The 16,332-nt window shown below is 57.6% G+C and overlaps 1 protein-coding gene across 3 annotated transcripts; it reads right to left on the bottom strand.

Moving 5' to 3' along the window:
• Window positions 1-1,098: 1,098 nt before the first annotated feature.
• PITX2 (paired like homeodomain 2) lies at window positions 1,099-16,109 on the bottom strand. Of its 3 annotated transcripts, none has more exons than XM_083835015.1 (4): window positions 15,987-16,109; window positions 10,696-10,751; window positions 3,908-4,113; window positions 1,099-2,437 (listed from the first exon to the last, which is right to left on the bottom strand). In XM_083835015.1, the coding sequence occupies exons 2-4, from the start codon at window positions 10,739-10,741 to the stop codon at window positions 1,874-1,876; spliced, it is 816 nt and encodes a 271-aa protein (XP_083691141.1). In that variant the 5' UTR covers window positions 10,742-10,751; window positions 15,987-16,109; the 3' UTR covers window positions 1,099-1,873. The 3 variants fall into 3 exon arrangements, with proteins under 3 accessions (XP_083691141.1, XP_083691140.1, XP_083691139.1); XM_083835014.1 differs by lacking the exon at window positions 15,987-16,109 and adding an exon at window positions 12,982-13,138; XM_083835013.1 differs by lacking the exons at window positions 10,696-10,751; window positions 15,987-16,109 and adding an exon at window positions 5,229-5,809.
• Between the last annotated feature and the right edge of the window lie 223 nt (window positions 16,110-16,332).

Below are 16,332 nucleotides of genomic sequence, written 5' to 3'. Positions count from 1 at the left end.
ACAGGGGACGGGGGACGGGGAAGTCCCGCGGCCCGCACCCCGCTCCCCGCACCCCATCCGCCCCCGTGCACCCCGACGGCCCCCGGGAGGCCGCGGGGGCTTCGCTCCCGGCCGCCCCCCGCGCACCTCGCCCCGTGCTGTCGCTGCCGGTGTCGCTGCCGGTGTCGGTGTCGGTGTCGCTGCCGGTGGTGGTGGCGGTGGTGGTGGCGGTGGTGGTGTCCCTGCGGCCGCCCCCCGCCCCCGCCGGCCCCTCCTGGCCGCCCGGCTGCGAGCCGATGGGAGGGCCGAGCGGCAATTCATCTTGATTTGCCTTCATTGTCCGGAGCTGGCGAACTATAATCCTGTATAATTTCACGAACAAGCAGGTTTAGAATTAATGGGTCACTATTATTTAAAACAAAACACGCGAGAGCACGACCTTTCCCTTCAACTACACGCTGCAGCGCCGAGCCGCAGGAAACTCGGGGCTAACCTCTCACCCCCCGCGCTCGGCGGGGCTGCGGTTATTTGGGCTGCTCTTTGTTTCTCTTAATGTCTGCGAGGGGATTTGGAAGCAGAAATGTAATATTACATGAAGGATCTCCCCGCTTCGGGGAGAAGGTGATCGCAGGGGGCGGCCGAGGGGACAGATTATTTCGCACGGGAGCGGTTTGTTTGCAAACCGGCTTTGCTTTTTCTTTTCTTTCTTCCCCCCCCCTCCGCCCCCCCCCTTCCCCTCCTCCCTCTCCTTTAATGTAATAAAAGCTTCCTTCACAGAGGGAGAAATTTATGCTCGAGATACAGCAACTTCGGGGCTGGCAATCCTCGAGGCCGGCGATGTCAAATAATCCATTTTCTCGGGGCTGCGCAGGGGAGCAGTGGCAGCCCGGCCGCCCGGCGCACGCAGGAGGCAGCGCTTCTCGTATGCGACTTCAGCGTGAGTTTTATATATACATTTTTTTTTTTTCCACGCGAAAAACGCTGGCATTTGTTCCTACAACCTAAAGCGGTGCCCCTAAATCAGTTTCGGGGAACGAGATCCCGCGGCAGCGACCGGTCGGTCCCTGCAGACGAGTCACCGCTGCGCCCCTCAGAAAGAAAAAAATCCAGACAAAAGCGTATGCTGTATATTTTTACTCCCATGAAATAAAACACATTTGTCATGTTCGCTGAAAAGGAAAACAAGAATATTGTACGAAATGTTATACACAGGGCATGTTTTACATTGCAATATCAGAAACATCATTGCATCCACCAGAGGTACTATTCTAAAACTGATATTCACACAATGTTTTTTTTTTGTTTGTTTGTTTTTTTTTAATAATTATATGTTAGAAACATACAGTGCCGCATTTAGTATATACATTCCCTTGCTCGCAAGCGAAAAAATCCTAATCGCTTCTGTGTAACATGCTTTATTTTAAAGCCTAACCTTTTAAAAACACTGTTGTGATATTACTAACAACTGCTTTTATAAAATTAATTTGACATTTCGATATATATACATCCTTTCAGTCATTTTTATGTTAACAATGCTAAACTTAAAAAATAACAAGCTTATAGTAACATTAAAATGTCATATCATATCCAGTCAAACATTTGTCCATATATATATATATATGTCCTTGTAACTGCTGAAATACTCTTAGCGAAAGATCTCAGAATCTGTAGGAGGTCCTTTGAAAACAAAGGAACTATCTTATTTCAGTGGTTTCCTTTTTTTTTTATTTTTTTTTCTCCCCCCCCTCCTTTTTCCCTCTTTTTTTTTTTTTTTTTCCTCTCTGTTTTCTCCTCCTTTCTCCCGCTCTCCAGTGCCCATCACTTTCTAGCGCGTTTCTCAGTCTCTGGGGGGTTTGGGGAGGGATTCCCATGCAGTGTTTCGTGCTGCTGCCTCTCACACGGGTCTGTCCACGGCGTACTGGCACGCACTCAGGTTGGAAGCGGGGTTCTGCACGCTGGCGTAGCCAAAACTGGAGTGCTGCTTGGCTTTAAGTCTCAGACTCGCCAAGCTCGAGTTACATGTGTCCCTATAAACGTACGGAGGTGTCGGAGGAGCATAAGGACAGGCTGGCGTCGGCACGGCAGAATTCAGGGAGGGGTTGCTCAAGTTGTTCAAGTTATTCAGGCTGTTGAGGCTGGAGCCGGGGACCCCGGTGACCGCCGAGGGTACCATGCTTGAAGACATACTCATGGAGGAGATGGAGTTTGGAGGGGAGAACATGCTCTGAGAAGACAGAGGGTTGACATTCATGGAGTTGAAGAAGGGAAAGCTTTTGGTGGAGAGGGAGGCGGAGGTCAGGCCCTTGGCCGCCCAGTTGTTGTAGGAGTAGCCGGGGTACATGTCGTCGTAGGGCTGCATCAGGCCGTTAAACTGGGGGCCGAAGCCGTTTTTGCACAGCTCGGCTTGCTGGTTCCTTTCTCTCTTTCTCCATTTGGCTCGGCGGTTCTTGAACCAAACCTTTGGAAACGGGGGGAGAGGGAAGGGAGTTGCGAGACGCGGGTTAGTGGGGAACCGTCACCAACCAGCACAGCCCGGGCCGCGTCCCCGCGTCTCCGTGCCCTACAGACACGCAGGTGGCCGTGGGCTTCTCCTCCTCCTCCTCCTCCTCCTCCTCCTCCTCCTCCTCCATGGAGCCCGGCATCGCCGCCCCGGCCCCGAGCATCCCCGCACCCGGGGCCGCCGGGCACGGCCGGGCCCCCCGCTCCGCGCCGCGTCCTTCTCTGCTCCTTAGCTTTTTGTTCGTTTCTCTCTCTCTCTTTTTTTTTTCCTCCCTCCTTGGCTTATTCCAAACTGCAGTCGTCCAGGGGAAACACAAAAAGTGCAAAAGCGAGGGCAAAACGCCTGGAAAGCGGCGGAATTTTAAGGCAATGTTTCCTATTACGGGGAGGGAGAGGGAAGCCAGCAACTAATAAATCGTTGCTTCAGTTTGTTAAAGCTACAAGTTCCTCCTGAGCGAAAGCTTCCAGAGCCGAAAACCACTTCTAAACAAACTTGTTCGACTGCTCTTTGGCAAAAAGGGGGAAAAAAAGAAGGAAAAAAAAAAAGAAAAAAAAAGGAGAAGAAGAAAATCGCCTTTTAACAACGTGCTAAGGAAGATCTAAGGGACCCTCCCCGCAGACAATGGGGGAAACGTGCCCTTTCCCAATCCACATCTGGGTGTCTGATCCGTCGGGCAGCCGCCGGCAGCAGCCTCGCTGTGTGTATTGGAGCCCCCCCGGGTGTTTACACGAGCCCCCCCTGGCCGGGGGGGGGGTTCCCCAGGCGGGCCGGGGCTGCCCGGAGCCGACAGCCCCCGGCGCCTGTCCTGCAGCCCTGCTCCAAGCGGAGAGAAGGATTGAGGTGGGATTTCCGAAAATCTGGGGGTTCGACCCTTTTAAAAATATATATATATTATTTTAATGTATTTTTTTTTCCTCTTCCCCGCAGCGTTTGCACGCGGGCAGGATCTGGCCTGGGGATCTGCGTAGCGCGGCGCTGGGTCCCATAAATCTCGGAGGGGGGAAAGGGCGGCGAGGCGCTCGTCGAATTGTGAAACCAACCGCGGGAGCAAACGCAAGGAAGGGCACGTCGGGAGCGCCTCCGAGTGAAGCGAAAGCCCTTGTGTATTTTACATCTTTTTCTCATTAGAGGCGGCGCAGGTTGCAGCCTGTTCCAAGTCGCTTTCTTGGCTAATGTTTTCATTAGGGTTTCGATCAAAAGGAGCAGGACGCGGCGCTCGGCGAGGGCGAAACGTTCAGCGAGCCGGAGTCCAGGGAGAGAGAGAAAGATCCCAGTCTGTCTCGCCTTGACAGAAACGTCCCGCTCCGCGCTGCTTTTGTGCAAAGGCTCTGAGGCTGGCGTACGACCCGAAATCGAAAGCAGCTGCAAACCTCCCGGCCCCCTCCCCTTCGCCCCCCCGACCCCCGCCGGCCGGAGCCGGGGACTCACCCTAACCCTGGCCTCGGTGAGGTTGGTCCAGACGGCGATCTCCTCCCGGGTGGACATGTCCGGGTAGCGATTCCGCTGGAAGGTGGCCTCCAGCTCCTGCAGCTGCTGGCTGGTGAAGTGAGTCCGCTGCCGCCGCTGCCTCTTCTTCTTGGAGGGGTCCTCGGGCCCCGCATCCTCGCTTTTGCTCTGCTGGCTCTTCTCTTTCTCTGCAAGGGCGAGGAGGAGGAGAAGGGGGGGGGGGGGGTGTAGAAAAACAAACGACGGGACCAAAACCGAGTTCACCTCGGCCCCCGAAGCCTCGCCTCGAGAGAGGCTGGGTAATGATTAACCCGCGGGGACGGCCTCCGCCGGCGGGCCTCCGCCGCCGGCACCCATGGGTGGGCTCCCCGCGGGGCGCCAGCAGCCGCCGGGGCCGCCCCGTCGCTCGGTGCCTTGCTCGCCCCCCGGCCCCGGTCGCTCGCCCGCCTGAGCCCGCGGTGTTCGCCTGTCCGCGGCCGGATTGCTCGCCCCCGCGTCCGCACCGCTCGCCCGTCTGTGTCCAAATCACTCGCCCGTCTGTGTCCAAATCCCTCGCCCCCACATCCGCACTACTCGCCCGTCTGAATCCAAATTACTCGCCCCCAACACCCACATTACTCGCCCGTTTGTATTCGCACTACTCGCCCCCGCACCCACCCTACGAGCCCGTCCGAATCCAATTTATTCGCCTCTGCGTCCGCACTACTCGCCCGTCTGTATCCACACTACTCGTCCTCTACATGGACACTAGTCGCCCGTCTATATCCAAATTATTCGCCTCTTCATCCGCACTACTCACACGTCTTTATCCAAATTATTTGCCCTCTGTGTAGAAATTACTTGCCCGTTTGCATCCGCATTACTCGCTTTCTGTATCCAAATTACTCGCCCTCTGCATCCGCACTACTCGCCCATTTATATCCAAATCACTCGTCCCTCTGTATCCACATTACTCGCCCATTTGTATCGAAATTACTCGCCCGCCTGTATCCACATTACGCCCGTCGGCATCCACGTTATTCTCCCATTTGTGCCCCAATTACTCGCCTGCCTGCATCCACACTTCTCGACGATTTGTATCCAAATTACTCGCCCGTCTGTATCCACAGTACTCGCCCTCTCCGTGGACGCCACTCGCCCGTCTGTACGCATACCGCTCTCTCCCCCTGCACCCAAACCACTCGCCCACCCTCTACGTGTCCCCGCCGCCACCCCACACGCCGGGGCTCGGAACCGGGGCTCTGCGAAGGGCTCCCGGGCAGGGGGGCGACGTCGCGGATCGCGGCCGCTCGCCCCCTCTTACCTGCGGCCTCGGGGCTGGAGGTGTCGGAGATGGTGTGCACCTCCAGCCGGTGCTTGGCGGACTCCAGGGAGGAGCGAGCCTGCCCCGGCGCCAGCGCCGTCGCCATGGCCAGCGCGGGCTGGTGGTGGTGGTGGCAGGACGACGAAGAGGAGGAGGAGGAGGAGGAGGAAGGTGAGGAGGAGCACAGCTTAGTCCCGGCTCCCAGGCGCTCCAGGCTTAACGGGTCCTTCATGCAGCTCATCGGCGACAGGACGCCGGATTGGGGGATGACAGGAGGAGGCGTGCGTGCGCCGGGGGGTGTCGGGGGGCAAGGGGGCACCCGTGGCCGCTCGGGGGGCTAGCGGCGGGGCGGCCGGGCGCGGCCGGGAGCCCCCGGTGGCGGGGACGGGGAGGAGTGGGGGGGGGGGAGGGGGACACGGTGGCAAGCTATCGGGGGGCTCCGCTCCGTCGAGAGCCGTCAGGGCGCCCCCGCTGCTCCCCGGCCGGCGGCCCCCGTCCCGCCGCGGGGGCTCGGCGGCGCTCGGCGGGGCGCTCGGCGGGGACCCGCGCCGCGCCGCCCCCAGCCCCGCACCGCATCAGCTCAGCCGCTTCCCTCTTGGCCTGACATCTTAAACCGGCGGCGGCCTTCCCCGCTCGGCACGTCACCCGCGCCCGCCCCTCTCCGCCCCTCCGCGGGGCTCCGCGCCCGCCCCGCTCCGCGCCCCGCCCCGCGCCCCGCCTCGCCCGCGCCCCGCCGGGGGGAGCCGGAGCCCCCCCGGGCATCCCCGCGCCGAGCCCCGAGCCCCTCGGGGGGCTGCCGGCCCCCGGAGCCCGGACCCCGTGTGCGCCCTGGCGGGGGATGCGGGGCGAGGAGGGAGAGGCGCTGGACGAGGTGGCCGGGAGGGGGGCGCGGGGGTGGGCGCCCCCGGGTGGGCAGCGCAGCCCCAGCCCCGTCCCCATCCCCATCCCTGTCCCCATCGCCATCCCTGCGCCCATTCCCATCCCCATCACCGCACTTGCACCCGCTGTTTTTCCCCTTTCCCCCCCTCCGAGGTCCCCTCCCGGTCGCCGACGTCCCCGGGAGATCCGCATCCTCCCCTTCCCTTCTTACTTATCGCCGAATTAGCCGTATTACTTTCGCGGGGGCTGTTAGTAAAGAAGGTTAAATTAATTTACATTCTGCTCATTATCTGGTGTTTAAATGACGTGTTTTTATCCCTGAGATTTGGCAAAGAATCTCTTCCCTCAGACCCCACAGCGTTTCGACGGAGACAATGCTCTTACATTTGTAGTGGATTTTAATCTGATAAGACTCTAATTTGCTTAAGTCTTTTAAATAGGGGGTTTAAAATGATTCTAGCCGTTTTCTTATTGAATTTCCTCTAATTCCCCCAAGATCATAAAGTATATGTGTAAAGTAAATATTTCCTCCCTTTGCACCGGCAGCAGATGACCTATAACTAAGTCAATATGAATCCGGCTCCGCTCCGCACCAGTTGTTTACCAACCGGATCCCCGTTTCTCCTCAGCCTCCCGCTCCCGCCGTGCTCCTGCACCCAGAGACCCCCCCACCAGGCCCTTCCCTACCGTGTGGGGGCCGCGGGCATCCCCCCGGGCAGGGGGGGAGGCAGGGATGGGGGACCCGGTGCCCCCCTCCCTTTCCTTTCTTTTTTTTTTGGGGGGTACTCACATGAAGGAGCGCAGCCCCCCGGCAGCTTTCGAAGGAGCCCGATTTCTATTTTTTTCCCTTGTATTCGTATAGCTTTACTTTGGGAAGAGTAACACGGGGCCCCGGCCTCCCCTTTGGGAGAAGGGTGAAACTCCTCCACCCCGGGCAGGAGGGGAGCCACCCGGCAGCGGTAGTTGTCATGGTGACCATAAATCACGGAAATCCAAAAATACCCACCTATAAGCTCACATGAAGCTTTTATTTCCCGAGTGAAATCACATTTTAAAAGCTGTCAGCCAACCGAAAAACAACCTAATTGTAGTCGCCCAAGCAATGTATTAGCGGTAAAGGTTTCAATTAAAACGTCAGAAGTCTTTTTTCTATTTTTTTTCAATTGTTTTTTTTTTTTTCTCTTGCTGGGCTCGGCTCACCTGCGTACCAACCGGGTCACGCTCGCTTCTATTCTATTCTATTCTATTCTATTCTATTCTATTCTATTCTATTCTATTCTATTCTATTCTATTCTATTCTATTCTATTCTATTCTATTCTATTCTATTCTATTCTATTCTATTCTATCCTATCCTATCCTACCCTACTTTATCCTACCCTACCCTACCCTACCCTACTTTATCCTACCCTACTTTATCCTACCCTACTTTATCCTACCCTACCCTACCCTACCCTACCCTACCCTACCCTACTTTCTCCTATTCTACCCTACCCTATCCTACTTTATCCTGTTTTTCCCGAGGGTTTTCCCGAGCTCCCGCCGCCGGTGCCAGCCCTGCCGCCGTGCCGGGGGATGGGGGGGGGTGTGGGGGGGGAGAGAGCCGCCCGCAGGTATTTATTTTCCCACTTTTCCTTTATCTACTTATGGGATCATTGTTTCGAGGCGTAATACTCTCCTAAATGGATAAATCGGTTCTTCTGTGGAGTCTCCAGCTAGTCCTGTTGTCTTTTACCTTTGGCTTGTTGTCTTTCGCCTAGCTCGGATTACCGGGTATTCTCCGAGATGAAGAGCCATTAATTACCCATTCAGTCAATATTAGGAAGACTACAGAGCTTTTTACATAGGATTAAGAAGACATCAGATTGTTCCATTAGTATATTCCTACTCACGAATAAGCTTTCGTTATACATTTAGTTTTCCCTGGAGTGAGGCTAACAACTGCTGCATATATTAGCCTCAGACGCCGGCGGGGAGAGAGAGAAAAAAAATAATAATAATAAAAAAGAAATTACACGTCGGAAGCGCATCGAATAACTTCTATTTTGCATTTCTATGTTGGCCAAGCCGGGCGCCCACCGGGTCCCCGCTGCGCCAGGACACCGGGCACCTTCCCTCCGGAGGTCTGGCTGAATCAGCTCCGTTTTTTAAATTTTATCTAAATTTTATTTTTTTTTTATTTTTCAAGACGATGCTAAGTTAGTGCCTACTGAGCCCGAGGAACGATTTTGTTTTGTTAAAAGGGTTGAAACAATCAATTCGCGATGCCGGCTGGCGCTACAAGGCGGTATGTAATTTCAGCGCTTTATCTCGGGAGGCTGCTGCTTCAGCAGTCCCCGCGTTATCGATTTCAGGCAGGGATTCCTCCAGCAGAGCTCGGGCACCTAACGAATTCGGCTTCCACCCGCACAACTCGGCGCACGCGGCCGTAATTTCAGCGTCCCCCCTTCCCCACCTAAAAGTTGGCGGGATAAACCCCCCCAGAAACCAGCCCGCCCGCCGGGTGCTTCCCGAAGCGTAACCGCGCGGGGCCGGGCACCCAGAAGCCGATTTTTGGCGACCCCCTCGCCGCAGGGTTATTTCCATCCCGCCGCATTTCGGGTGCCCCCCATTCACGGACGGCCCCGGGGCCGCTTCTCCCGCAGCCTCGCCGCACCCCGGGGAGCTCCCACCCCGTTTCTCTCCCGCAGAAGCGCTGCTTTGCCCCAAATCTCCCATTTCCCCCGTTCTCAGCGATAGCGCCAGCGAGCGGCTCCCCGCCTTGTGCGCCTATTTTGCGCAATCACCTCCCCGCAGCGGCAATTTCCCAAAAGGTTCGCTGGCAGAAGAGGGACCCCCCCCCCAAATCCCTGCCCTCTTGCCCTGCCCCTATATCGGGCCGACAGACGGACGAGACTTTTTCCTTTTCCGATGTAAAGCCGAAGTCCTGGCACAGCGGAATCAACGGGCGCTCCGTAATTAAATGCAAAGCGAAGCAAAGAGGCGAAAAAAAAAAATCCCGACCAAACAAAATAACCAACAAAACGCGGCCGAACCCTCTCGGAATCGGAGGAAAAAAATCGCGATTTTGGTTGTGCCCAGGCGGCTCCAGATCTGCACCCGCACATGGGGAGGTTTTAGGGGCCAGGCAGCCCGACGTTACTCCAGACTTCTCTCTTAATGAATGGCATTAAAGGTGTTTAGATAGAGATTTCCCCTCCAGCCCGACGGGTAGAAAAGCAGTCTGCCTGATACGGTAACGAGGCAGGAAATTTTACGTGTACGACAATAATCCGGCTTCATAATTGATGGTTAAGAAAATAACCATTTGTTTCTCGGCAGGGGAAGTAAAAGTTACCATGTCAGGGAGCATATGTGGCTATTACTTTTATAAATACTTAGCCGAATAAAGCTGGCGTGGAAGGGCTCATAAATTTATTATATCAGAAAGGTCCCCACTTTCCCATTAGATCGCGCTAAGGGCTTTGATTAAGACCACCTGTTCAGCGGGAGGAGAAGTCAGGGGAGGGTAAAAAGGCCTTTCTTATTTCCAAACCATATATAAAGCGATGTCACCCTTCCTTTCCACATTATTTAACACTTATTACGGGCGGAGGGAAGAACTGCCAGGGCCCGGTAAAGCCTATTTGCGCCCGATTTAATATCACGTATGTTTCCGGGATTAAAAATTATTAGCTCCTAATGCCTCCGCGTTTGGAATTACCCCGGATTTCGCTCGCTAACCTTCCTCTAGCCTCATTTCTTCTCCTTCCCGGGGCTTGCGGAGCGGCTCCCAAACCGCGCCCCAGGTCCTGGCGGGAGGGTGGGACCGGGATGGGACGTGGCTATTCCCCAAACGCCTGCCTGTTGTTCGAGCAACAGCGAGCTGTTTGGCCAAACAGGGTTAATGCAGTGTTCTTACGAGGAAGTGTTTAACCACGAGACCAGGAATACGTACATTATTAATTCAGTCTAGTTTCCCGTATTATTAATTCAGGTTAATATATTTTATTTAAACAAAATTACGTTTATCTTGGATTAAACAGTCTCTCGGAATACAGAGCGCTTGTTTTCTTCTTTGTAATGTGTTTGCTTTGCTGTTTTGCTTTACCGCCCCTCGGGCTCGCCCACCCGGCTCCCCAAAAAGGGGCTCGGGAGGTGCCTGCACCAGGGGGGTGCCGACCTCCGGGGCTGGGGAGGGGGGGCCCGAAAGGAAGGGCCAAAACCCCCAAACCGTCCGTGCGCGGGGGGGAGCGCTGACTGCGCTTTTTGGGGAGCTGCGGCCGCAGCCTCCCATCGCCCCCCTTGCGCGGAGCCGCGCACCTCGGCGCGCAGCGCGGTGCGGGCAGCAGAGGGCGCCGTGGTGCCGCGCAGGAGGGCGCGCAGCGCAGCGGAGCCTCCCGGCCCGCGGAGGGACGCGGAGGGGCCGCCGATCGACCACCGGCACCGGGGGGCGGCCGGCTGCACCCCTAGGGACAGGGGCGACACGGGGGACAGGCCGTCAAGCGGCGGCCGATGCGCGGCGACGAGCGGTGGAGCATCCCTGCCGCGCTGCGCGCCCCGCTGCGCACCGGCCGGGCCGGGGTCCGCGGTGACAATGGTGTGCCTTACCTAGCTGGACGCAGGCCGAGACAAGCTTACGGCAGTTGGACTCCATCACCCGGTATCTGCAAGAGACGAAGGGCGCTGGGTTGGTAAAACTGTGGTTTCCTCACTCTCCGTGAAGAAAAATGCATATACATAAGCAACTATAATAATAGCAATAGTAATGATAGCAATAGTAATGATAGCAATAATAGTAACAACGATAATAACAACAATAATAATTGTAACAACGAAAACTACAATAATTATAGTAGTAGCAGCAGTAATAAAGAAGCCCAGCTGCCCAGGAGATGCCTCGCAGCGCGACCTGCGCATCTCCCGAGCGGCCTCTCCCCGCTGGGAAGCAGCCTCGGCCTCCCTCCCTCCCTCCGCCCCTGTTTTTTTTGGGGAGGAGGAGGAGGGTCGCCAGCCCCCCAGCCCGGGGAGCCCTGGCCCTGGCGAGGGTACCGGCGGGGCTCTCTGCCCGGAGGGAGATGCGCGACCGCGGAGGCTCCGCGCCTGCCCCGGCCGGCGAGGCTGGGTAGTAAAATCACGGGATTAGCGCCTGATTGAGATGTCTGTTCGGGAGATATTACAAAATTCATTATCGCAGCTCCCTACTAACTCGATATGAAGTAACACAGATGGGATTTTATTAGCCCAGGCTTCAAGTGTTTACTTATGGTAATTTCGGGGGAAATTTGCATGGCACCATCATTTCGGCGAGCCTCCTTCTTCGCCTCCTTGCCGACGGGTGAAGCGGGCGCGCTGCTGCCCGGCCATGCGAGCGGCCCCGGGCTGCGCACGGGCGAGAGGGGGACGGGGAAAAATAATAAGCAACGAAAAAAAGCAAGAAAAGGGGCGGAAAACGGGGAGTCCCGTGAGCCCCGATATGACACAGCGTTTCTACCCGCGGCCTGGGAGCAGCTCGGCTCCCCCAGCAGCCGGGCCTAGCGAAGGAGCCGCGCCCGATTTATTTGGGACGGCGGCGAGAAAAGCGCCGCCCGCCCCTGCTCCGGGACGGCCCCGGCTCCCCGCCGCCCTACAAAACTCCCCGGTCCCCTCCGAGCCCTGCAAAGCTCCCCGGTCCCCCCCGCAGGGCACAGCCCTGCCCGGCCCCACTGCCACCGCCCGCTCCGGCCTCACCTCCAGGCCCCCTATATTTGATTTTTTTTTTTTTTTTAAATTTGGAAAGCGCAGCGCAGAGCGGGGCCGGGAAGAGCGAGAAACATTTTCCTATTGTCTCCTGCCCGGCGCCTCAATTAAAAGCGGCTCCGCTCGCCGCTTGCCTTTCCATTTCCATTTCTTCGTGCGCTCCCCGCTCACAATTCGATGTTTCGGCAGCCCCACACTGGCAGCCCCAGCGAGCGCACACACCGGGCGAGCTTTTCTTTCCCTTTCCTTTTCCTTTCATATTCCTTTTCCTTTCCTTTATCTTTTCCTTTCCCATTCCTATTCATTTTCCTTTCCCTTCCCGTTCCTATTCCTTTTCCTTTCCCATTCCTTTTCCTTTCCCATTCCTATCCATTTTCCTTTCCTTTTTTCAGTTCCTTTCCCTTTCCCATTCCTTTTCCATTCCTTTCCCGTTCCCTTTCTTTTTCCATTCCTTTCCCATTTCTTTTCCTTTCCCTTTCCCATTCATTTTCCATTCCTTTCCCATTCCCGTTCCCCTTCCTTTCCCCCTTTCCCTTCTTGCTGGGCCGGCTCCGCTCAGGAACAACCTGCTCGCAGCCCCGCCACTATAAAAACTGCAGGACGCGAACAATAAAGTGGTGCCGCACGAGATTTCTTTCCTTTTTTCTTTTCTGCTTTTTTTTCTCCCCCCTCCTTTTTCGTACCTATGGCAATTCTTTCGAGGAAAACAGATCAATAAATACACAAACTAGCCGAGCACCCCCGGCTAATATCTCAGCGGCGCCCGAAATAACGAGGCCGGTGATTTCGGCGCAGGGCTTTGCCCGGGCGGTTCGGCTCCGTGCGGGCCCTCTCCGCTCCGCAGCCGGGCCCCGCCGCTCCCCGGGGGCGATACCGGGCCCAGGCCCCCCCCCCCCGTGAGCCCTCCCAGGGCCGCCGTTTGGGGCTCCGCGCGGCGGGGCCGGCTCCCCGCTGCCCGCCCCACCGGAGGAGGCCGTGGCACGGCGGGGACCCGTCCCCGCGCCCTCCTCGCCGGAGTAAAGCGCCACGACGGAGCGGGGTAAAAAGCCAAAATTAGGCTCCAGCGGGCCGGCTGCTACCCCCCCGAGCCCGGGCAGCCTCCGGGGACGAGCAGCCGTCCCCTCTGCCCCCCCCCCCCCTTATCCCCCTTTAACTCACCGGGCCGGCCTCGCTCCGCTGCTGCCGCTGCTGCCGGGGGGGGGGGCGGCGGGGCCGCGCCGGGCTCCTGCGCTGGGCTGCGGGGCCGCGGAGCCTCCGCCGCCTCCCTGCCTCTTCCCGGCCTCCCTCCCCGGCCTCCCCCCGGCCCCGGCCCCCGCCCCGCCCCCGGCCTGACGTCAGGGAGCCTCCCCCGAGGCCGCCAGCCTCCCCCGCGGCGAGGCCCGGCTGCGCGGCGCTGCGCGGGGCGCGCAGGGTGAAGGGGGCAGGAGCGGCAGGAGGAGGAGGAGGAGGAGGAGGAGGAGGAGGAGGAGGAAGGCGAGGAGGCGGCGGAGCAGCGGCAGGAGCAGGGCTCGGTAGGCAGAAGAGACGCGAGGTGAGCGAGGACGGCCCCGGGGATCCCCGCGCCCCCCCCCCCCCCCCCCCCCCCTCGCCTGGGGGCACAAATCACTGCGGGCAAAGCCTCCCCCGGCCGGCGCTGTCCTGGCTCCAGGTGTGCGAGGACGAGGTCTCGAGGTGCCCCACACCTCCCCCCTTTTTCTTTTAATATTTCTTACTTTTTCTATTTTATGTTATTTTTACCCCCCCCCCCCCCCGGGGTGCCGCCCGTACACGCTCGCTCAGCGCGGAGCCGCAATCCCGCCGCTGCTCCGCGCCTTTCGCCGCGCCTCGTTTGCAGACGCCAGCGAGAAAATAGCACGGCTGCTTCTCTGCCCCTCTTCCCCCCCAAAACGACACCGACTTTGCGCCGGGGAGCAAGCCGATTTCGTTTCCGTGCCGCTTTCGACGCCTCCCAACCTAACGAAGTCGGGGTTGTTCGCTGGGAGCCGAGCGAAGCGATCGCTTCTCCCGCAGCGCCTTCAGCGGGTTTTGTTTCCAGAGGGACCACCGAGGGAAAAAAAAAAAAAAAAAGGAGAAATAAAGGATAAAAAAGGAAAAAAAAAGGGGTGGGAAAAAGGAAAAAAAAAGAAAAAAGGGAAAAAAAAACGAAAAAAAAGGAAAAAAAGAAAAAAAAGGAAAAAAAAAGAAAAAAAAGGAAAAAAAAGAAAAAAAAAGAAATCAGGAGCTTTCCCAGTTCAGAGGCTGCACCTGATCCGTTTGAGCCCCTCCCGGCCGGGGGTGGCTCGGAGCTGCCGCTGGGCAGGGGCAGGGGCAGGAGATGTGGCGGCTGCCCGAGGGGGCTCCGGGAGGCCGAGCCTCGCCGCCGGCTCCCTCCGGGAAGGGCAGAGGGATTTTACACGCCAGGAGGAGCGGAGGCTTTGGGCTCCCCTCGCCGGCCGCGCAAACGTGAAACGGGAGTTTTCAGTTGGGGGGGGGGGAAATAAATGAATTAAGCGTGTCCTTGGCTGCCCGCGTTTCTGTCCTTGGGGCGGCTCTGCCGAGCCAAATCCATTTTCCCGGCGCTTTCTGCAGAAGGCGAGGGAGCGGGCGGCATTGCCGGCTCCTGCCGGGCTGTTCCCGGGAACTGGCAACGACTTGCGCGGGTGCGCAGCCCCCTCGGAGGCTCCCCCTCGCTGCGCGCCCGCGGAGCCGAAGTGAGCAGCTGGTGGGAAATGCAAATGGCTCCCGGAGAAAACATCGGCCGGGGGGGGGGGGTGGGTGGATTTTCATCGCCTCCGAGAGCGTGTGGAAGGAGCTGGACATACGTTCCACGCTCCTAATCCTCCTTTTACATTTTTAGTCATACTCCTATTAAACAACTAATTAATGCCCGGAGTCAGCGGGGAATACATTAGCCATGCTGCCGTGGAAGAGGGGGTCCAGGGTGGCTGGAAACCGAGGAGCCGACTTAATACCAGGATTTCCATTTTCCTCCCCCCTTCTGTCGAAGCGATAAATGTGGTCGCAGTCGGCCGGCCGAGCGGAGGCCGCGGTGTCGGTATTTAGAGCCCGGCCCCCCCAGCCCCGACACCCCCGAGGGGCTGGCACCCACTCCGGCCTCCCTCCTTCCCCGGCCTCCCTCCGTCCTGCCCGGCCCGCCCGGTGGGCAGCCGCCGAGGGGTTTTGCCCGGCGACGGGGGAAAGGGAAGGGAATAAAATAAAGAAATTAAAAAAAAAAAAAAGGAGGGGGGGGGAAAGAAACGGGCCACCCACCAAAAGCAGGCAGGCGCTGCCCGGCCGGGGCGCTGCGTTTCAGGCATCCCTCGGCATCTTCCAGCGGCCGAGGGAGCGGAGGACAAGGGAGTTATCCTGGGAAGTGCGTGCCGGGGCAGTTCCCCTCCAGTTACTTTCTTCATTCCCGGATCGTGGTCGCAGCCCTCGCAAGCAGTCCTTTCCCTCTGCCCCCCTCAGCCTCCCCTCCCACCCCTCCGAGCTCCTTATCTGACAGCAAAGGAGCATGTAAATACCTACAGCTCGCCGTGTTTAACACGCTCAGGCACTATTGATCTGTCGGGCTGCCCGAATATTTTCTCCCTGCCCAGATCTGGTTTTCCGACCCGCTCGTCCGGACGGCTGATCCCGACGCCCCGCTACGATAATTGTTAAAAAATTAAGCGTTTCGTGCGGACCCACCGATTTGCATATAAATTAAAAAGACCGTGCCTCGCGGATTTTATAATCGTTTCGAAATTAGCGCTTAACCACTTGAGCTAAAGGAACATGTAAACGTCCGTATTGAGTCCCTAATGAGTCTCCTAATTAAAAGGTCCCGGGTTTGGCTGTCGATCGTTAGCAGGCTGCTTAAACCGGGGCGCATCGGGAGCGAGGACGGGGTGCGAACCGGAGCGGGGCGATCCCCGTTAACACGCAGCACCCCAAGCTCCGCACCGCGAGTCCTGTGTTTGTTTGTCCTCGCTTCGATCCCTCACCCCTCTCCCGTTATTATATATATATATATATTTTAAATATATATATATATATTTTTTTTTTTTTCCCGAAGGAGAGGGAAGAAGAGGCAGCGCCGGCACCGCAGGGCTGCTCGGCGCCCCTGCTCTCCGGGGCCAGCCCGGTGCCGGTGTCCCCGGGTGGCAACCGCACGGCGACAGATCTGCGAGCAGAGAGCTTACCTCCGGCATGAGACCAGCAAGAAAAGGCAGCTCCTCGGCGAGAGGCAGTGCGAAGGCGAGAGAAGTTCAGGGAAGAAGAAAAAAAAAAAATAGAAAAGAGCGGCGGTGCGAAAATCTGTAGCCTCGGGGGCTAGCCGGCAGCCCCTTTCATTTCAAGCGCTTATTGATTTGCTGTTGTCATCTTTGGCGACGCAGAAGGACACTTGAAAGAATTTCTGATGGGGCTCTGATCTGAGAAACGAGGTGACCTGACCGGGCTCTCACCAAATTCTTAATTACCGCATCAACTGCCTTAAAAATAAAAACGGAGCGGGGGGAGGGAAGAAGAAGGGGGGTGGTGTGTGTG

Source organism: Anser anser, assembly GCF_964211835.1.
Source record: "Anser anser genome assembly, chromosome: 4".
In the NCBI taxonomy this organism is placed as follows: Eukaryota; Metazoa; Chordata; class Aves; order Anseriformes; family Anatidae; genus Anser; species Anser anser.
The sequence above is the reverse complement of the archived record's forward strand: the minus strand, read 5'-3'. Positions and strand labels throughout refer to the sequence as shown.

Excerpts from the sequence above, each read along its gene's own strand:
- PITX2 (XM_083835013.1), bottom strand. The coding sequence starts at position 5,469 with ATGAGCTGCATGAAGGACCCGTTAAGCCTGGAGCGCCTGGGAGCCGGG. Across the intron at positions 4,114-5,228 it reads CTCCAGCCCCGAGGCCGCAG|AGAAAGAGAAGAGCCAGCAG; the intron begins GTAAGAGGGGGC and ends TCGCCCTTGCAG. Across the intron at positions 2,438-3,907 it reads TCACCGAGGCCAGGGTTAGG|GTTTGGTTCAAGAACCGCCG; the intron begins GTGAGTCCCCGG and ends CCGTTTCCAAAG.